Genomic DNA, 23254 nt, shown 5'->3' with positions numbered 1-23254 from the left:
AGAGGAATGAGAGAGGTGAGTAAGGGTTTGGGGTTTTTTTTTTTTTTTTTAGTTTTGAGAATGAAAATTATTAAAATACCCTTAACCTTAAAACTTAGAATCCATGATATATAAGGATATTTTTGTCTACTAAAACCCGGTACACATTGCTAAAATGTACCAACTGAAAAACAGGCGTACGCGCGTTAGCAAACCCCATATATATATATATATATATATATATATATATATATATATATATATATTGCATGTATTTAATAATATATGTATGTTAAATCTCAATATTTTTTTAATTTAAAAGGATTGTGAGGTTTTATAAAAGAAAAGAAAAGGGGAGATAATAGTATTAATGATAAAAGTTAACTGATTTCATTATAAAACATTACTTTACGTATTTTTAATTGTTTTCTCAATAATAATCCTTGTGTTTACATGATGCAAGGGTTTTGATTCAATTGGTGCAGTTAACTGTTATAAACTTTTTTGTAGTCATGTTCTAATATTGGGTATTCATTAGTCCTATAAATAAATAAGTAATATTAGTTAAAATATTTGAATATATTTTAATAAAAATAAAAAAATTTATTTTATTTTATTTCGTTTAAGAGATGGGCGTATCCAAGCCTACAAAATAAATGTTTGGAACATTTTGCTTTTTGGATAAGTTTATTAAACTAAATTAAAATTAGTCAAAATCTAAAGTTGATTTTAGTGAAAACTTTAGGGAAAACTTGTTTTATTGATAACATTAAAATAAATAAGAATTTATTATTTACTTATTTATTTATTCATTAGTGAATTGAAATTATAATATTATGATGTTATGTACAAAGCTTAAAATCTTTTTATTTTTAATCTTTTTAGTTTAAGGTTTAAATATGTTTTTAGTCCTAAAATTGATCGTTATTTGGTCCTGGTCTTCATTTAGCAACAAAATGAGAACTAAAACCAAAATTTCAACGACTAAAACGAACGTTTCGAAAAGAATGAGGACCAAATTGTACCTTACTTTGAAGAAGGACAATAGTTTAGGAACTAAAAAGATATTTAACTCTTAGTTTAAAGATTATATTTGGGTAATTTGATGGTTGTGAAAAAAGAAAGGTAGTTTCGGACCTGGCAGACATGTTTAAAAAGGTTTTAAAAAAGTGGGAGAGGTGATAAGGTTGAGAATATGATGTGTATAATAATGAAAGTTGAAGAGAAAACGTAGAAAAGATGTACGAAGGGTTGACAACAATGTTCATTCCACTGGAAGAAGATGAAGATAAGAACATGGAATCATTGAAGCCTCGCATCTCACCATTTGCTCACCAATCATCTAGAACTTTGGTTGACTAACCAATAAAATGAAATAATAATGGATCTTAGAAAGAAATAATAATAATAATAAAAAAAAAAAGTAATGACAATAAATGACGATAATGGTCAACCCTTTTCCACCAACTAGCCATTAATAGGGACTATAAAAAAAATTCAGACTAAATTAAATTACCAAATAAACTATTTAAAACATTTTTAAATTAAATTTATTTAGAGTTTATTTAAATACAGTATACCTTTTCCTCTAAATGGTTTGGTGCATGAAAATCAACCAACCCATCTTTTTCTTAATTTAAAAAACCAAAACTAGTATAAAAATATTTTAATTTTATATTTATTGTAAAAATTATTATATAGTTATAATTTTGATTTTCATGCTTTAGTTATTGATTTTGTTTATAAAATTTAGTTTCGGATAATTTTAAATGAATATCAAGTTGTTTTAAGTAAATTTTTAAACTTTTTAAATGTAAATTAAGTCTTTTTCATATCTTAATGTTTATTGCTTTTAATAAATAAATAAACATTTAAATATGAATTGAATAAAATTAAGATTGTTTGAATGATTTTTACATTAAGTTCTTTACTTCAATTTGATCAATTTTTCTGTATGTGTAAGTTATTTTTTTTTTATTTTCTCTAGGTTCAAAATGTTTTCTTTTATGCAAATGAGAATATTTTTCTCACATGTGATCGTAAAGTTAGCAATATGAGTCTCAATTGATTAGTGATTAAAATGATATGGTATGATCGTTTTGGTGATGTTTCTTCTATGTGTAGATAGAGTATCATGTAAAACTAGAGGTGTTTTGGTATATTAAGAGCCTTTAAAGGTGTTTTTGTGGATTACAACTTTGAATTTGTATTGTTGGTTTAGGATATCTAAATTGCTATATTGGCAGGTTGTTGTTGGTATAAAACATTGAATTAGTTTGATACGGATGAGATTGTCTCAAAAACACAAATTTTGGTCTTTGAATTATGCAGACTCTCTAACAAGAGGTATACTTAACCAGTGAGTCTATGTAATTCAATTTTTTGGAGAGCTTTGGCTGCTAGGTAAGGGTTGGTTGATGGGCGACAACAAAGTCAAAGAACTCACTGACATGGTGGACGCTAGGCGAGAGTATTCTCACTAGGAAACTTCAAAGTCTTAAGGCTAACTAACTTAACTGTCATTGGACGCTACTTGACGTCGTTGGGCGAATTTTATCACATAAAATCTGGGGAGCTTTAGTGGTGATCTTGTTGGACGTGTACTGGTCGATTTATTACGAAAATTGTTTCAGTGCTATAGTCGCTAGGCGAGACGTCCATTAAGCGAGTGAGCTTCCAAGCATTCCTCGTTGAGCAAGTGTATGCTTTTGCTAAGCGAGACTAGTAGAGTTTTTCAGCTTTTCAATTTTCTTATATTTATGTGTTTATGATATAGTTTTGATGATAATAGGATGTTAGTACTATAACTATTCGTGGATGTGAACTGTTTTAGGATGGTGTACACTGGTGGATTAGGCTTGAGTTTTTGTAATGTTTGATAAGGATTTAGTATTTGAGGTTTCTTAACACTCTAATAATCATTCATACTCATATAGAGGGGAATGAATTATTTGTGAGAGTAGTAGGAGGTTCTAGTCGTTGAAAAGTTATAAGGTTCATATGACGGTGAAAGGACTAACCTTGTGTTTGGTAGGATGAAATCCATTGGTAATGGGTCTGCAGAGCAGTAGAGATCACCACAAGTGCAAAACTTGTCAGGGTCTGATATCAATGCATGTATCCGGATAATTGAGTCTAAAATAATATTTGTTTATGTAATGTATGTCTTTATGAATGCTTGATATGTAATATAACTTGAATTTATAATATATACTATCTCATTTGTAAATTAGCTTACCATTTTGTTGTGTTGGTTAGTTTTGTGTTTGTTTTCGTCTTTTTGCAATAATCATCTTGATTGGTGTAAGAAAATAAAGAAGCATGATCTACTTCATAAGAGTAATGATGCACTCAATTAGTTCTTAGAAGTTTGTAATATCTTTTTGACGAATCATTGTTCTACTTTATGTTATAAATCTTTAGATTCCTTAAATCGTTATTAGGTTAGTACAATTATATTCTTAATATACGTAATAGTCTACTTTAATTATGAATTATCTATTCTTAATATTAAATTTTGTAATATTTATTTTAATAATATTACACTGTTAAAATGAGATATTGGATTACTCTCCAAAATTCCTATCAAACGCTCTCATTCAAAAACGATGAAGTTGTCATTGGTCAACTTTTATATGTAGTATCTATATATTTAGTAATGTCATGTCAATCGGTATTACATTAGGATAAAATTTAATTGCAACACTAAATGTATCAGTTCTGTAATTAAGTATTAAAGGTTTATGTCAAATATATGGCGATATTAACGTAATATTTTATTATTAATATGAAATTCTAATTCTAATTTTTTTTAAAGAAAAGATGGCAACATAAGTGTTATGAATTACACATGGTAGTCATTTGTTTGGTCAACCCTTTAACAGCGACAGCAACTAATTAGCGAATTACGTGCTTGGTACCTAACAAGTTCTTAAATGTCAATCTCATGGCAAAATATAAAGTGAGATTCAACCATGGGAGCTGTTAAGAACAGGATTTGTGTTTCTTCATTCACGGGACAAGATCTTGCTTAACGCTACTCCACAGTCCCTATGCCGTCCCAAGAGACTATGTTCCTTAGATAACAGGTATAGCCATGCCTAAAGTCCGCAGAAAGCAGCTTCTGTTATTTGACTTTGACTCCTTGAATAGTGTAAAGATTGTGACTACATATAACACGTCTCACTATTCTTTACACAAGAAATATATTTCATATCTTAACTCTATTACGAAACATTTATAGAAATAATTTTTAAGAACAACGTCCAAATTCAAACCTGTAGTTATATCTCATTTTTCAAAGTTTATAGAGCCAAACTGGTCAAAAATATATACAGAAATTTTCCGAGAAATCAAAATGTTACTTATTCTGAACTTAAAAAGTAAGTATGTCCATACATTTAGCCAATAAAATGTTTGTGTGAGAATATATATAAACACAATCTAGAGAACCACCTCGTATAAGTGCATGGAGTGCTAGCTTCTACGGTATGTAATTACAGTGGTTAATTTATACAATTAAAAAAGAAAATATACACTATGAAGACTAATTGTTACATAGATGAAAAGGACCCAATATTTTCCTTCCCAAACCAGAAATCAGTATTGGATAGGCAGTCACGATATGATGAATCACACCATGAAAGAATGCAAGCATGTATATATACATATGTCATATGTATACCACTACTATATGTACATATGCATATGGCTTCTTGGTCTTACAAAACAAAAGAACAGCTAGCTAACAAAATTGGGTCATGAGCATTGACATGACATGACATCAAGTTGGGGACTCGGCCAGAAGAAGAGTATGCCACCAGCCACATGCAACGTTTTTAGCTAAGCAACCTTCGATGGTGACTTCAGAAGGGATGTTACGGTCAATCACGTCCCCAAGGCCCAACTGCCACATTCAGAAATTAAAACTTAGAATGGTGTACAAGAATGTCAATAATTTATAAGGCAAGATGCACTCAATGGACGAATGTGGTCTCAGAAATTGCAATGATATTGATTGTTTAAATATGAAACTGAAAGGAGTCGCGTGAAACTGATAGTGCAATATAAGCACCTGTCCATACTTGTTCCACCCCCAGCAGAAGACTTTTCCCGTATCTTGAAGAAACAAAAGAAAAAAAGAGAGCTAATAAGAATCTATCAATAATAGACATGCATGTTTCCACCGGATTTTTCTATCTTCGAATATAATCAAGATACAGCGTCAGTGTTCTCAACATGACAAGTAACTAGCCTCGTAAGAGTCCAGCCAAAATGAAGAACGTGTATTATGAAAGCAGAAACAGTAATGCACGGACTGAATTTAGAACTTTATTGTTACATTATTGTAGAAATATATTCATCTGGTAAGCCTACTAAATAACAGACACTACTTTCAACAACTTTGCAGTCAATCAACCCGAAATTTTTTTTACGTATGTCATAAAGAATATTTCGCTCATTAACACCATTTCATAGTAGCATCAGCTTCTCACATTTTTAATGAGAAAAGAAAAATACTGTTTCAATATTTTCTGTCATTCCTTTTTCTCCTCAAAACCTTTTGTCAGAGACACTAAAGAATAAATTATGAAAGAAAACGGATAATGTTAAGGGCTCGCTGTCGTCCATATTTGAACATTTGCACCTTCAAGATATATAAGAAAAGAGATGACGACGAGAAAAGAAGCAGGGTCTAGTCTAGCAGTGTTTAGATATACATTAATGTGACTTCAGTCTTAGGATCTGTTTGGAAAACGTCTTCATAAATATTTCTAAAAATGAAAAAGTAAGAAGAAATTATAAATGATTTTCTCTATTAGCTTGCATATAAACTAATTCTATAGAACGTCATATAACTTTTTAAAATTCCTATCTTTAAATTATGTATAAAGTAACTTTAACTTATGAAAAGATACATTTTACTTTTTCCTTCTTATTTTGCTCTACTATAATTGCTATGGAAACGTTTATCTAAGAAGAACCTTAGAAGAATACCTTTGCCTACATGGTTATGAAAATTCCATTTACAGTTGTGTTATAGTATACCTGTTATTAGTGCAGAGTGGCGCGCCCCACAAGATATCCTCTTAACGTTGACATTTTCCAAGCTCGGACAATCCAGGAGCCTTGGTATAGTCTGTTGGGAATTCAAAATTAAAATTAATATCACGGAACGACTCAATACAACAAACCAAAGTAACAGCAATAATGACATTGACAGCCACTATGAACTGGTGTATTATAATCAAATTATTGTGTTTCAATGGATGGCAAGGGTATATACCTCAGCTTGGTCAGAGCCAGTTCCCAGCTGCCCAAACTGGTTTCCACCAAATGCATAAACATCACCATCAGCAGATGTACACACAGTGTGCCACAGTCCTGCAGCAACCCCCTCTATTCGAATACCCATTAAGGAAGATACACAAGTCGGACTCAGTTCATCATCTGTACTTCCTTGCCCACACTTTTCCAAAACAAGATTCCATTAACTTAGTATAACAAGCATTAGCATGAATCCCAAGCAAGCTAGATTAGAACACCCCAAAGGAATTTATTTACAATTAAACACTGATAAAATTTAACTGCCAAATCGGATACGAAATTGGGTAGAGAAAAAGACCAAAGACGTCTCAAGTTCACCTTAAATTACCTGTCCATAGAGTCCCCAACCAAATGTAAGCACGGCTCCAGCATCTGTAAGTTGAACAGGAAGATATTTGGATATCAGAATATATGACTAGTAAAATTCACGTAACTGGTAGCGAAGAATTAAGAAATAATAAGCAATTATGGAAGTTGTCTTATTTTCTATATTGAAAATTAGTAACTTTATTTTCACTTGAGATACCAAATAGACTTGTACACATTTACCTGTTATTACTGCACTGTGTCGACCTCCGCAGGCAATTGCCTTTATACAAGTTCCTGGTACTCTGAAATTTTGTCCATCTGAACTCATGCTTCCTCGAGCCAGTGACAACGGCATATCTTTACCATAAGAAGAGGTATTAATACAAGGAACTAGATGAGGAGAGGACACCATTCGTATTCTAGAACCCAAACCAAGCTGACCTTCACCTCCATAGCCCCAACCCCACACCTGTCCTATATCTGAAACTTCCAGAGAATTATAATCAATAACATGTTTTAGATTGCATAATAGATCTCCATAGCACACAAAAAAAATTCTACAACCAAAAGATTATCACATTATATACAGAAAAACGTACACAAGACTTTTAGCCTTGGTAAACAAATAGTCCTTCAATAAAGTCAATACCTGACAATGCTAAGGTATGGCGACCACCAGCAGCAACACTTGCTATCCTTATGCCTGGGTTTAGTGTGACAAGACACGGCAACGCTGTCAGAGTATCATCACTGGAAGAAGAGGTTTCAGCTGTTTGCTTTGATGAAGACACTCTTCTTCTCTTTGTACTTTCTTCTCCACTGGTACTAGAAGCAGTTCCTCCAGTAGACTTTGAGCCTTGAGAATGAGGGCTTACTGTAGCAAAACATTCTACATCATTTAGACGGATAAAGGCTAGGTACACCTTTTCGATAATCATAAAGGGGCAAAACTCTTTTGTTCTTGAGTTTTCAAGCACTATCCTATATCATAATAGTTTCTATCTTTTACTCTTCTTCAAGTACACTTTGACTACCTTAAATCACCTCCTAGTAGGGACAGTAGCCATGGAGAAATGACAATTGTAAAGAGGTCAAACATACCTTGCTCCGTCAAGAATAAGGTTTGCCTTCCCGGTACATCCTTTTCAGGGTTCACCCCAGTTAATGATTCACCAAACACCTTCCCAGAGGGGACACATTCCCTCCATCCCCATGTATAAACTTCTCCACAATCTGCATAGGACCAGCAAACCAGGTATGTAGGATGATAGAAGTAAGAAAAACAAGTTTTATGGATAGACAATCTCTTGGATCCGTTTCGGATTAATTACTTTTGGAAATTTGCAAGTGTTGGATAATTTATCCGACAGGACAAACCTTCCTATGCAACATTAGTTTATCCCTTCTCATTTTAATCACATTGTATAGTGTTCCTTCCTTGGCAAGAAAGATAAGTAAGTGATTCTTACCAGTGACAGCAACACAATGCGCCCATCCAGCTGCAGCTTTTACAATAGACACTTCAGTTGGAAGAGGGAAAGGCTCTGGAATTTCCTTTATAAAGAAACTATTAAATGTCAGTCGAGTGAAAAAGAAACAGGAGAGAGAACATTGTCAATCTATATGGTTACGCATTACCCCATGTTTGCCAGACGTAACATAGCTTTGGCCTAAATCATCTGATGAACCCCATGTTATGAGCTTTCCGGGCTCTGATTAAGGAACAAAGTATGAGAAATCGTGAATCCTTTATGTTAATAAAATGTAAAAAGAAAAGGGGAGCCTGAAGTGATAGAAGGCAGAAAGATAAGCATTTCCTTCAAAAAAATAATAAATCAAGAAAAAGCAGCGCTGACCTTAAGTACCAATGCAACATCATTTAAAAAAAAAAAAACTACACCATACAGTCGTATTCAAAACATTAAACATGAATGCCTGCATATTAGAAAACAAACAACAAGAAGTTCCAAGGAAGTGATTGATGAAAATAGGTAAAACCAGCCCAAGACAATAGTACTGAAACCCTATGTAGCACAAATATAATCTTCAAAACGTAGGACATATACATATATACATACATATACATATATATATATATATATATATATATATATATATATATATATATATATATAATTAAGATTTATACATTCAAAATTATCTATAAACAAGATTAGTCAAATATATAATCTAAATATATTGTTACCTAATACCAAAATTGAATTCATCCCATTTATCTAAAGTACAAAAAGGATCTAATTCATTTTATTCCTTTCTTAATCCACATCATTGAAAAAGACATTTTAACCGAGATTCATTTAAAGTCAAAATAACAATTTCATAGAATTTCACATTATAGAAAGATTATAATACGGGAATAAATAAAAATATTTCTAATAATACAGATATAACATAAATATTTTTTATCATATAAGATATGTTCCTTATTTCCATAATTGTAATAGAAATTTGAAAATAAGTTTGAGTTTTGAATACATCATTATACATTTTACATTTTACCATACAAGTTAGACAGAAAGAGGTGGGTTTCTTCTATGATTTGAGCTACATAACAAAATAGGTTTAAAGGTGTTATTTGTATTGTAAAATTGACAATTTTAATATGTACTCCTAAATTTTAAAACCCCAATCATGTCTGCATTCTGTAAATACTCAAACTTCCTAGTCGGTCTATCTGTTTGGGTGAGAGACTGCGAGATAAAAGTTTAGATATCAATAAAATGCGTCGACAAAAGGTGAGACGCCTTAAAAGTCAGAGGCAAAACAAAAGATTGTCAATTGTACCATGAAGAAAAATCCCACGAACCCTAACAAAATATTAGCCATAAAAGACTAAGAATAGCAAATAACAGCAAAAGTTCCAAACGCAAAAATTCAATCAAACAAAAAACCAAGTGCCATATTCGGCAAAAACACTGGAATCAATTATTCCCACAGCAGCGCAAGTTCCAGTGTAAAATCTATGCACAAGTTGTTATGGTTAAAATTAACCCTTCCAAAATATCAATTTCGCCGTACTTTAAAATAAATGGAAAGAATTCTGCGGCAGCAAAAGCAAACACGCACCATTAGAGTGTTAGCTCAGGTTACTGAACCTACTCCACTAAATTTATATTCTGACTCCATTAAATAAAAAAAAAAAAACAGCCCAGATAGATGTAATGAGAAGTAAATCCTTACATATGTACTAAAAAAGAGAGAGAGAGAGAGAGAGAGAGAGAGAGAGAGAGAGAGAGAAGCTTCGCCTCCTCAATCTCCCAATTCAAAAAGAAAAATAAAGATAGGTACCAGAGATAGCCATGGCAAATCCACAACCGCCGCCGCAAACATCACTCCAAGAGTAACCTGACGGCGGAACCCTAACGAGGACGGGCGTCAGCAGCGGCGTCCTCTGCGGCAGAGCTCCGGGGAGGTAACCCCACATGTACACCAACATCTCCTTCTCCACTTGCATTGTTTCACTTCCCTCGCCATTCATGGCGACTCCCACCACAAACACTGAACAAAATGGATACTCAATGCAACAATTTTAAGCAAGAAAACAATTTTATTTTTATCTGTTTATTGTGAAAAAAAAAAAATCTCTCCCCCTGTTTTTAGGCTTTTCCGTTTATATTTTTCTCAACGTTTGCGGAAAGTGCCCAATCTTTTTCACTGCTGGTGCATAAAAGGGGCCGTATCATTTTCGGCATAACGGGTTGCCACATCGGACGCTCGTGTGGTTCAATTGACACGTGGTGTTTCTGGCCGCTACATCTTCCTTTCATTTCTGGCCAATATTTTGGCCGAACTTTCTCGAAGGTCTCAGCCCTCTGCTAACTCCCGCGGGCCCTTTGCACTCCCATCTACCGTGGCCACTCTCTCCTTGCACCACGTGTTTATGGCTCGTAAAATCCAATCATTGTGCTTAGCCACGTTTTGACTTCTCTGTGGGACACGTCAGCTGTGCCAGAGCAGAATCAAAGAAATGTGTGAGATACAATGTGACGTGATGTGATGGCCTCATGGCGATGATTTTTGGTAGCTCTTCCACCTTTCAGATTTCAATGGATTTTTTTTTTTCCATTATTCTCAAAACTTCATGGTGTCTGAGCTTTCTTTCGGGGAGACAGCATTAACTTTTTCTGAAAATAATCTATACATTAAAATTAATTTGTGTAAATCTTCCTCTTACTGTTTATGCAAAATTAAGCTATGAAAATTAACTTTTTCACATTGATTTTGTGATAAATTTTCTATCCATTGTTTACCTGCCACTGTTCCTTTCGAAAGAGATTAAGCTTAAATTTCATCAACACAAACCTAACTCTACCAGGTACTTAGCTCCAGCATTATAATTGAATGCGAATATTTAAATCTTTTGATAAAAGTATAATTAAGAAAAATACTTCACAACTGATGCTTATTTCATTAAAAAAAAAAACAGTACCATGTGATTGAACAGTGAGACAGCTATTGTTGTTTTAATTGCATAAACCTAAACACATGTTTAAATAAGATATTAATAGAGAAAGAAAACCGATAATGTGTGTGTTTCAACTTCATAAACTATTTCTTGACCAAAGAGTCTCGCTCTTGTGTTTATAATTTATGTTGAGTTGCGAAATTGACAGTTGAAAGGAATAAAAACAAGTGTCGTACTTTGATTAGTACGTGGGTTGTTGGTAGATTAATACCACTTGTCCCACAAATATCATTTTGAAAATTTGGGCTTTTACGTATTCCAAATTTTGTTCAAACACTTTTTTTGTATTTCCATCTTTTACTATTGGAAAAATTAGGCAGAATATGTTTTGGATATGGTTTCAAACTCTCCATGTGTTGGTGTGAAGATTTTGGACCTTGGGTTAAGATTTTTGGAATGGCAACATTTTAGTTTACATGAATAAGATGAAACATTATCATGTGGTTAGGTAATGCAAATATTGTATCTTATCTTTTACAAAAATACACACTAGATTCGTTGCCTTTAATGCATCATCCAAACACAAGTAAGATTTACTTCACGTCACCATTTATGTCACTATCAAACGTTTTTTATTTTTTAATTAATCCACTAATCAAAATACGAGAAACTGCTAAACAAGGTTTTTAACGTGCTGTCTACGAGATCAATAGATCCAATTTTATAAAGATGATATCTTATTGAATAAAAAGTACTATTGAAATAAATTACGTGGTATTGTTTATACACAAACCATTATTTATAATTGTTTTTTTTTTAAAGAGGGAATATTTCAAGAATTCATACATGAAGTTAATTACAATGCTTGCAAAATCAAGTTAGACACTCATTTTAGCAATTTTAGTATTGGAGTAGAGTAAATTTGCATGTAAGATACTTAAATCTACTTGACATTAAAAAAAAAGTCCATAAAATTAAAACTAAATACAAAATGTATGGTTGGGTCAACATCAAATAGTGCAGAGCCACGTCAGCATTTACATGAAGAAATGTCAAGTGCAAAGTGATGGTAGTAGGACAAGAAAAGAAACACAGTTGAATGAATGATGTGTAAAAGCAAGCGCATACATACATATAACCTCAGATAAAGCTACAGGGCTTTTAATTGGTGAATGAAAGCAACAATTGGATCCCTTTAGGCCCGGCCCATTTCAAACACGTAAAGACACGTGGCCCTAATCATCATACTTACACATCTTTGCCACTCAATTTTTGTGGTACTAACAGATCTCACACCTCTTCGAAAATTTCAACACGTGGGTGTTAACAAGCCACCTCTACTAGAAAACACCGTGCCCATTAACAGTTTAAAACATGGGCCCAGTTGCATGATGGGCCCATGATCGTCTGGCTGTGAATCCATCGTACGGTCTGTGTTCCAAGGTTGGGAAGAAAGGTGATAATTGAGTGCGAGTGGGCCAAGGATATCGTGATGGGCAAGTGATTCTGGATCGTCCATCCAGTTCCATAGAGTCGCAGACAAATTTTAAATAAGGCGTGAAATGCGGAGCAGCTAGAAGCGTTGGATGTTTGTTTTGACAATCTTTATGTGGTGAGTGTTTTGATCGTGTGGTGAGGAAAAGTTGCTGAACATTTTCTTTTTCTCTTTATGAGAATGGAGTATATTAAACTTGGTTTTATGAATAACGAATTGATAGAACATTTGTTTTATGTTCCTGGTATTTTATATTTTGAGTTTTTTTGTGATTTTGTTACTAGATTTAAATATTTTACAATGATATAAATATATTTAAAAATAAATATGAATATATTTAAAAATAATAAAAGTATATGTATAAATGAAACAAAGCATATGAATGTTTTTTATATTTTATTAACAATAGAAGATATATCAATTAATTTTTAAAAACTAAAGAAATACATAAATATAATTTTGAAAAATGTACTAGAGATACATGTAATTTTCAATTATTAAATTATTTTTTATAAAAAAATAATTATATGTTTTAAAACATTATTTTTATTTTTCACGATTTTTAGCTAAGTAATATTTTCGTTAAAATTGTTGATAAATTGAATCTCATTCGATTTAAAACACGTAGTATATTTTTTTATTTATAAATATTATAAAACACGAGGTATATTTTTTAGCCAAGGAAATTTTGCAGTCCACTTCAGTACCGTGCTGGAAAGTAGAATATATATTTTTAAAGTAAAGAAAATATAGTTACTGTTTTATTAAAAATGAAAGGAAAGTAAATGTGTAATTTTTTAAAAATAAAGGGGTGAAATATTCTTTAAAGGTATATATACAAATTCCTTTTCATTATCTTTGAAAGCGATACTATTATTAGTGGCAAATTTCATTCCAAATTTTAAAAAAAAAACTCTAGTTATTAGTTTTTTCAAGTTAGTCCTTTGGTTTTTTTGAAAACATCAAATTTGGTCAGTTTTTCAATTTGATCGTTCATTAGTTTTTTGTTTGACCATGAATAGTTGTCTAAGAAAAATAAATCTAAGATTCTGAAAATAAAGAAGAGAAATAGCAGATGATTGATTGAAAATCAAAAGATCAGGAACAGGAAAAAAAAGACCAAATTGAAAAAACCAATTAATTTTTTTTTAATTTGATTGAAATCAGAGAAACAAATTAGAAATTAAATCTTAAAAGTATAATTAAAACTAATGCTCCAATGTTTGGATTTAACCATTTTTTACATTCAAAACTAATTCAATCCATGAAAAAACATGAATCATCCCAATATTTTAGAAGAAAATATTAAATTTATTTAACGTTTTAGTAACATAAAAAACTTCATACTAAAATCCAACAAGAAAGAATGACTTTTAAATTATTTATCACTTTTACAGTGACTAAAGTTTTTTATAAGAATAAAAATATTCATTCATTTTTTTTCGATGTTTTTTTTCATTTGATTTTTTTATTCTTTTTTTTTATCTCATCACTTATTACTTGCTAAACTTATTATTAAATAGTATTAGACTTAATACTTTAAACGAGATTTTGAATTTGGACTTAAATAAAATTAATTAAAATAAAATATTATTAAAAGTGAGAAAAATTAAATTTACCTGCAGAATTCTTTAAAGTTACTTAAGAAACTACTTATTAATTTATGTACACTTTCTCTTTTTTAGTTGATCTTTCGTTTGGATTATTAGTTGGATGTGTACATTTCGCTGCTAAATGTCGCGTATTGTAAACGAGAAACAGAAAACAGAGAAAATGGACGAAACCGAGTATGATACCTAACAGGTAACTCTACGGAAGGCAATGCCAGTGCTACAGGAACAAAGAATCCCTGTAGTTTTAAATCTATTATCATAAATAATTAATATACAAAACTCTTACAATACAGTCTTCCTTCTTCATGTTCAATTCATATCCCTCCCTTATATTTTAAAATGTCATTCTAATTTTAAATTAATTCTAATTCTAAATTAAAAATATCTAATTAAAATATAAATTTTAATAAAAATATAAAAATTAAATTTGATTTTAATTTAAAAAAAAAAAATCACTTTGTTAAAAAAGTAAAATTAAATTAAACAAAAATAACTAATATAAAAACTAAATTAAATAAAAAATATTAATCCTAACACTTCCTCACACCATTACAATATTAATTTAACACAAACTTTTTTAAAATTAAAATATATAAAATCAAATTACATAAAATTAAGACCAAATTAAAAGATATATATTAAAATAAAATCAAATAAACTCAACAAAAAAAAAATCAAATTAATATTTAAGCCTAAGTTAAAACAACTAAAGAAATTGTTATAAAAAGTGTTGTTAATACTCATCTTTACAAGGACATATTTGTTTCTCTATCCTTATTAAACTTATCAACTATTTCTATTTGTCTCTCAGAAGAGAGGAGATAGATCTGAATCTGAATGTTAGATATAGCAGGAAAGACCTACCAGATTGAATCATACACCGACCAGAGACATACACATAAACCCGGTGATTCAAGCCTGGAACGGAACTTTCACTCAAAATCCTGGCATTCCTCCAAGAGAAACAACTTCTTTCATTCATCTTTTTTCGCTCATAAAGGAAATGTTTTCTTCCAAAGCATCATGTGATAAAACAAACAAATATATTAGCTATTTACTTCTTATTATAGTCATCAAGCACGATATACCCTACATTAGAACTGTTCTAATGTCAAACTACCACAGGAAATGACGTTCAAAATAGCCCCGTGAGACAAGGACGGAAGGCAAGAAAACTTCACATATAAATCTCAGGGATCAGTTGAATTCAAAATGGTGAATCACTTATATTGACAGGGAGTTCCATGACTAGGGTTATCTATATCACACTTTAATGGTTTGCACATTCAGATTGTAAACTATGCTTTATGTTCGCCTCCTTAATCGCCTCCCACTTGGATTAACTGATTCAGCAGCTGCCCCGTCTGCCAAATCTTGACCATATATGCTACTGCCACTTCTCTTTCTGCTCAATGTCAGGCTTGAGTTATCGTCCACTGAGGCAAACGTCTCCAGCAGTTCCAGCAACATTGCGGGGCAGCTCTCTTTCAAATGCACAAAAGCTTCCGACTGCATCACAGCTGCACAAGGTGTAATCATATATATCACTGAGTGTTCAAAGGTTAAAATTTCCAGGGGCTCCAAAACACTCACGAAGAGTATATAAAGTGAGCCAAATTTAAGCGACAGGTAACGAAATCCTGGAAAGTATTGATTTGTTGAAAACAACGCCAATAAACATTTATTCCGAGTAGAAACTCACAGACATAAAACCAGCGAATTTGTGTTCAAACTTTAGCGGGCTATGTAAGATGCGGCAAGCAGAGAATGGCAGAAACCTCAAATTGCCCCATCAATCAATAATTAAGTGATGGAAATTCAAAGATTGAATTCCAAAAAGATTTTCAAAATCCGCCAGTTTTGTACAAAAACTTGATTATTTCATACATTAGAAAAAGGAATTACCTTCTGAAAATGCTCCGTCTGGAAACGAAAAATGAAAAGCTCAAGAGTGATGAATTATTTTCACTAGTACAACAAACTGAATCACACTATGACAATTCATTTCACAAACCAACTACTTGAATTCGAGTCAATAAACAAAATTACAAAATATGGAAAATGGACACACCACCAGTTCCATTTATCCTAACATCAATTAACAGAGAGTGAAGAAGAAAAATGTAAGGATATCTGATTAGTCATAAAACACGAGGTAAAAAAGAAACAGCTAACAAAAACGATCAAAAGTTAAATTTAAATTATAAAAAAAATTACAATTATTTAAAAAAGTGACAGGGAACAAAAACAAAATTTTCCATGTGAGTGGACAGAGAGGGGAGGGGGGTTACAAATTTAAATTAAGTGTAAAATGTAAACAAATGTGAAAAATAACGGGGTAACAAATAAACAGAATGACTTAACAAACTACAGAGTACAGGAGAGCACCAAAGATTAAGGAAATTTCTTTTAGAATATTAAAGGGATAAAACGTTTCATGAACAATACACCTAAAAATAATGTATTTCATGTCCATGCACACGTGGGTGAGGGCAGACCAGAAGATCATATCCCTTTTCAATGTAACTAACTACCAAGGTTTACTTCTACTGTTCCCTTATATTCATATCTTTATTTTCCTCTATCTTAAACAGATATAACAATGGAGCATGTGGAAGAAATCTTCTAAAATGTTAAAAGAAATAAAAATAAAATTTAAAACAGAGCTTACATTAAAAAGAAATCTTTTTTTTAATGTCATTATATATATTACAAATAGGGAAAGAAGGAATTCACAATTACCAAACAAAGTAACAAACCTCTTGGGTTATCATTAGAAGGACACAACATAAACCATAACCCACTAAAATACATTCCTCTTTGATAACACAATACACATCAAAGTGTTAATGATGTCTACTATCCAAAACAAATGCAGTTTTTAAAATAAAAGCTAATCAGGGTCACTACATGCAGCCTTACCCTTGCACATGCAAAGAAGCCGTTTCCATACAGATAAAATATCATATTTCTTAATAAATCGTGGCAAAGTTGTCAATGCTTCATTGACTCCCCTATAACTGACAAATATCCTTATTTCCCTTCGTTACTATCCCAAGATGCTCAATTGCAATAGTTTCTGGAATCACAAGTATGTGCAAGATAATAAAACTACTAAAATGATATTACAACAAATTACCACTTTAATAATATACCAAATAAAAAGTATCCATCAAAACCCCTAATTTTTCTATTTCACTTTTTTCCTGAGGCCTTGGAAACATGAGAAAGTACAACAAGCAGAGGAGACTCAGTGGGCCTGAATCATAAGTGTGTGTGCATTATGTGTGCCACTGTTCTGAATTTTTCTGTGGATGCTCATATCCGGCCAAGGGGCCGCTCTGCTCCACCACAACATTCAATATTATCAAAAGCCATCCCGGTAATTGACCTGGACAAGGCACTGGATTGGTGGGACTTGGCTGATCCAGTGGACCAGTGATTGAACAGCATGAACGTGTATAAATTATTAGATATATATTTTCTATTAATATATGATTAAAAGAAAATTGTAAACCAGCTACCAAATAAGATGTTGAGTGTCATTTGCACTCGAATATTCGACTTTTTCTCTTAGACAAAATGCAGTACAGAACCATATTTAGACCACAACAAGTGATCAAGAAACATACACATCCATAGTAGAAAACCTGGAATCTTGGTTCAACCCCTGTTTAGGGACCAGGTTGATGACGTCATTAAGGGTTAAGTGTACATACATATAAATAAAGCACCAGACCAGAATGTATGTATAAGCTATCATCATTATATTAATTAATTACATTTTTTCTATATATTTATGTTATTATAAGTTGTATATTTATCTCTATTCTATAATCCACAATTGAGTATTAATGGTTATTTTTTATATTTTTTAAAGATTCTTAACGAAAACATATAATACAAAAAAACAGCAAAAGGACCCTTTCTCCCATTATAGGACTGTTTGGATAAAAGGGCCCAATTTAGAATCAAGCCCGACAACCCTCTGTCTTTAGAAAGAAAAAAACCCTAGTTCATTTCTCACAGCAGCCACAGAAGATAAACACACCACCAGAGATGGCCAGAAGAAATGCATTTGGGAGTTGGAGAGAGAGAAGTACCAAGTGAGGGGACAAGCAACACACTTTAAGAAAAAAAAAAAGTAGCATTATTCCTGCCACCACAAATCCATTCGGGCCACTACAGTGGCAACACTGAATTGTCCCCGACAGGGGCCACTCTGCTATGCCAAATTGCAAAGCCACGCTATCCAGCATATTATGCTCAACCCCTGACTGTTTCCAGTAAGAAATACATACTTTGGTGTGCTTACTCTTGAGATTAACATGGACAAACCAGAAGCCTCAAAAATGTCCATTGTCAAGCACTTCTAAGTTCAATGCAAGTTCCATATAATTAAGTGTATGTGTTTAATGCTCATTTAATTTAACTATTGATTATATCCAATTAGAAGAAATGCATAGAAAATTTTTTAAAAAGAAAAATAGTGTCTTGAAACCAAGAAACCCAAACAGAACATAGACACACCTGTATCAAATAAAGTTCTAACATATTCACATTGCTCATAACGATATTTGACCACAGCATATTCAAGCATACATCGATCTTTATCTACTTCAAGACACAAGGATGCAGTAAAATGTATTTAATTTGAAAAGTGTCAGTAAACATCCAGAATTCAATACATATTATACACTAATTGCCAAAAGAATCTTAAGTTTAAAAAAAACATGTATTTTAACATTCATATTCTAAAATGATACATACCTCCTAAATTTGCTGGATTTGCAATAAATTTCAAACAGATTGCCTTCAGCTGTGGACAGTGGTGTTGCTCTGCCAGGGCAAGTGTGGTGGCTACATTGTCAGTATTGATTTCTTCACACAATTTTGATTCACAAAGAAGTTTGAGCCGATCAAGATTATAAAGATCAGCAGCAGCCAGGAGATGCTGCACCATGACAGCATATGAGCAGACATTCATTGAGTCCATTACTTCATAGATGTCAGGAAGTTTGTCGGAATAAATGAAGAGAAGCATTGCCTGAAAAAAAAAACAAGGGTTGAAGAATTTCCATTTAATCAATTTGCTCAACAAACAAATTTGAAAGAATAATACCTTCAATTAGAAAATGACAGGTAGCATATAGCATAAAGAAGACTATGACTGGCGGAAGCAAATAACAATATCTCAAAAAAAAGAAACACAATTCTGTAACTACTAAAACAGAATGAGATTATAATTGACATAATCAGCTAACTGAACAAACTACTCATGCAAACTAGACATATTTTCACATACAACATTCTCCCAACCAGGGATGTGTTTAGGACAACTGCAAAAGTTTGATTATTAAAATAGCCAATTATTGTTATAATTGATTATAGTCAAAATTCATTTTTGTTTAAGTTCGTTGAAAAGTGATTTAAAAGATGATTCACTATGTTTAGAAACGACAAAAAATCATTTAAAACAATAAAAAGAAAACTGTGAAGCTAAGGAGGAAAAGAACAGTTCGAAAATAATATTAAACTACAAAATTTCAGATGCTTCACAAAATATTTACAAAAAACAAAAACTTTACAAATTGTACTTATTATCTTGGACACAAGCTTATTTTGCAAACAATTAACGCAATTTCATTGATCTCAAAAATGCTCTAAGAGATTGCAATTTAAAAGACAAAATCAAAGTTAGCGATTCAACACCGTATTTTGTTCCACCACAAAGATACAACAAGTTCCATAAGACTACTTTACCAATAAAACAGACACAAATAACCGAAAAACTCTGAAAATGTCGACAAAAAAATTAATTCAAGTTTGCTGGTCATATATCACAAATGTATTTTGACTCTTCGGATATTACAAATAAGAATTAGTTGAAATTGAAAACTACCTTGAAGATAAAAGGCTCGATATCCTCTACCACTACTTCCTCTAAGCTAGGATCCCCAACAAGTCCAAAAAACTGTGCTCTAAACACAGGAGATCGTGCCGCAAGTATTAACTTATGAGCTTTGAAGCTCTCGCTTTTAACCTTGAAAACTATGTCGCAACAAACCTCTGAGTCCAGCAAGTCCTTAAAATTTCGGCCCATGTCTGACAGTGGCACAATAACACCCTGTTTAGATCCCTCAAAACGAGTTTTGACAACACCAACAGTGCAATGCATGACAAGGCAATCATCTTTTAGATACTCCGAAGTTTCCAGTAGAGTTCTTCTGAAGAAACGCTTGTAACCCCTGAAATGAGCACAGAAACGTTTTAATTGCAGGAAACACCCAAAAACCATACACAATAACATTTTATCCCCCATCCCAAAAAAATTAAGAAAGTCAAATATAGGTAACTAAAATTACATTAACTAATTTTAAATGCATTCATGCTTTCAGACAATATTCTCACTCAAAAACATCTTGTATGATAGCACAAAATTTAAACTCCTAAACCCCAACTAAACTGAATACAATAACAAAACAAAAGGCAAAGAATGCTGAACAAGTTGAAGGTATTATAAACTGCCATTATACTTCAACATGTAAGGATCACTCCTGAGAATGTGGTCAAAAGTTAACAACAGAAACCAACAAGACTAGAGATAAAAACCTTCTGTCCAGTGGTCAAAAAGCTTGAAAATCATATCACAAACAAAGCTATATTTAGGTGTAAAAAATAAGTAACTCAATCCCTGTATTTAATAAACACCACAGATATAGTCATGCATTTTGTTCATGTAAAGTCACTCCTACTCTGCTTCAATTTACTCCTTTCAGGAATTAAAATGACAAAAAAAAAATAACAATCGCAGCACATGATTCGAGCTTCAAAAACTGAGAACACGTAAACAAATTAAGGAACTGTGTTTTGTCCTATCTACAAAGTAGCAGTGCACTTTAGACTGTCAGTGCATTTATAACCATCGATTAAATAGTTGACGATCCAAATTACTATTAAACATGATACGTACACACATAAAACAAGCAAGTTATAAGGCTACTAAACTCTCATCATGTGACATGCCAACGCCACTCAATTCAAAACCCTAAACCCTAGAGTTTCTAAACATCACCATTCCCCACAGCTAACCATTATCCCAATTTCAAAATTGAGGGAGTGAATTGATGATACCAACCACATGCTGCCTCTATACTTCAAGGTGTACGGTCCACCATCAAGAGGCCTATCGAAATGGCTATGAACCTTATCGTTCCCCTTCTCACTCTGATCCACCAGCGTCAACTTGAACAGAGCCCTAACGTCAGTTCCATCGCTTGCGAGAGCTATGAAGACCGATACGTACATGGAATTGTCCTCGGGGTTCTTCCCGTCAGGGTAGAAGTAAATTGCCCAATCGTAACCACCGACGCTAAATGTGTCGCTCATGATGTACTTCCCAGCACCCATCCCCTTTGCGAGAGAGTACCCCTTTATCGTGAATTGGTGCGACCCGTTCACCGTTTCGCTGATCGAGCGAACACGAAGAGCCCTCCGAGAAGGGCTTGAAATCCCCCATCCGGTCCTCCTCCAATTCCGCCATCGCAAAACCCTAGCGACGGTGGCGCATCGATGAGTGGGGGCGAAACCCTAATTCCCCGAATTGGGGCGAGGAGAAATGGAATTGGGCACAGTGATGGCGGAATTAGGGAAAGAGAGAGAGGAATAAGGAGTTACGTTAGAAATACGAAAGCTATGTGCTGTGTTACGGTTTGAGGTTTTAGAGAAGAAAGAAAGAGAAAATAGTTAAATGAGGTAAGAGAGATGTAAGGTAACAAAAATCCAGAACACAACAACCAAACGAAACGCCGATATCGTATTTATATGATTCTACTACTGCCAGCCACCGCTAACTCCTTATAACACGCTATCCCACTTTCCTTTTCACACCCCCTACCCCTTGCCACACCCACTTCTTCTTTCAAAATTACTAAATATATTCATCACAATAATTTTGTTCCATCGTAACGCAGGTCTAAATTACTATATATCTTGACTTAAATATAAATAATAAATAATTAGATATCATTGTAAACTTGTAAGAATTATTTTTATATTTATAAATCGATTTAATATCAATCTTTTATCAAAAATAATTTTAAATTCAAAATAAACATATAAATATTAAGAATATTACATATATATATATATATATATACACGAAAAAAAATATTAAATCCAAGATTTATTCAACCTATTATGTAATAAAAAAAAGTAATAGTTAATATAGAATAATTATATAAAACTAAGTTGAATAGGCATAATTTATTTAAATAAAAAATAATTAGAAAAATATGCATCGAGTATGACATTGCCTCACTTGGGTGGCATCATCTTTTCACTTAATCAAGTTTGCAAAATAAAATGTATTCGAAAGTATACATGATTTCTATTATTATTTTTTAAGAAACTGAGATATTTTAAGATATTATATAAAATTTAATTTTTGCATTGTATTTAATATAAAACTGAGGTATACGAGTTTTCTTGCATCGTTACATGAGTCAAGAGATTGTAAGAGAAAGGAAAGTCACCTTATTTCTTTTTTGTTATTCAAGCATTTATAGTTTCATATTTAATATAATTTTAATTTTTTTAATTTTAAATAATAACTTATATTTCATAATAGTAATAATATCTTATTTAAATTAATCGCTCACTCACTTTAGTTTCTACCAATCTTATTTTATTTCAATATAATTTTACTATTTTAAATTCTTTTTTATTTTAAATAATAAATCACGTTTCATTTTAATATAATTCAGCTTATTATATTTTATTTTAACTTGTTTTTATGATTAGGAATAAAACGGTAATTTTTTTATTATAACAATTAAAATATTTTTTAATCTATTAAACAAATCACATCTTTTACAAATTTTTATCTTAATCTCTTTATTTTTTTATCATTTTTCTTTTCGTATAAACAACATCATTTTGACCTTTCTTTCTTTTCAATTTCACTTTCTAAAATTTGTATTTAGAAATAATCACACGTCCTCCTCTAGTATAAAATCATCTTACATTTTGAGGATAATCTTTTATTATTATTTTGCTTTTAAAATAAAACTTAATTTTCTTATTTACACTTAAATAAGTTTGACT

General features: G+C 32.0%; 2 protein-coding genes across 6 annotated transcripts; both read right to left on the bottom strand.

Annotated features, from left to right (window-relative positions):
• Positions 1 to 4378: 4378 nt before the first annotated feature.
• LOC124831889 (ultraviolet-B receptor UVR8-like) lies at positions 4379 to 10263 on the bottom strand. Of its 5 annotated transcripts, none has more exons than XM_047305986.2 (12): positions 9925 to 10263; positions 8254 to 8327; positions 8085 to 8169; positions 7717 to 7848; positions 7265 to 7489; positions 7057 to 7101; positions 6856 to 6972; positions 6635 to 6678; positions 6266 to 6448; positions 6028 to 6118; positions 5054 to 5097; positions 4379 to 4885 (listed from the first exon to the last, which is right to left on the bottom strand). In XM_047305986.2, exons 1-12 carry the CDS (start codon positions 10112 to 10114, stop codon positions 4763 to 4765), a joined length of 1353 nt encoding a protein of 450 aa, XP_047161942.1. In that variant the 5' UTR covers positions 10115 to 10263; the 3' UTR covers positions 4379 to 4762. The 5 variants fall into 5 exon arrangements, with proteins under 5 accessions (XP_047161942.1, XP_047161943.1, XP_047161940.1 ...); XM_047305987.2 differs by having other exon boundaries at positions 7057 to 7095; positions 9925 to 10262; XM_047305984.2 differs by having other exon boundaries at positions 6856 to 7101; positions 9925 to 10262.
• Positions 10264 to 15175: 4912 nt separating this feature from the next.
• Positions 15176 to 21946, bottom strand: LOC124831891 (BTB/POZ and MATH domain-containing protein 3). Its single transcript, XM_047305990.2, has 4 exons — positions 21288 to 21946; positions 20052 to 20397; positions 18920 to 19196; positions 15176 to 15669 (listed from the first exon to the last, which is right to left on the bottom strand). The coding sequence occupies exons 1-4, from the start codon at positions 21557 to 21559 to the stop codon at positions 15455 to 15457; spliced, it is 1110 nt and encodes a 369-aa protein (XP_047161946.2). The 5' UTR covers positions 21560 to 21946; the 3' UTR covers positions 15176 to 15454.
• Between the last annotated feature and the right edge of the window lie 1308 nt (positions 21947 to 23254).

This window comes from Vigna umbellata, chromosome 7 (genome assembly GCF_029865625.1).
Source record: "Vigna umbellata cultivar VRB3 chromosome 7, Vumbellata_1.0, whole genome shotgun sequence".
In the NCBI taxonomy this organism is placed as follows: domain Eukaryota; kingdom Viridiplantae; phylum Streptophyta; class Magnoliopsida; order Fabales; family Fabaceae; genus Vigna; species Vigna umbellata.
This window is presented reverse-complemented; position numbering and strand designations above follow the sequence as displayed.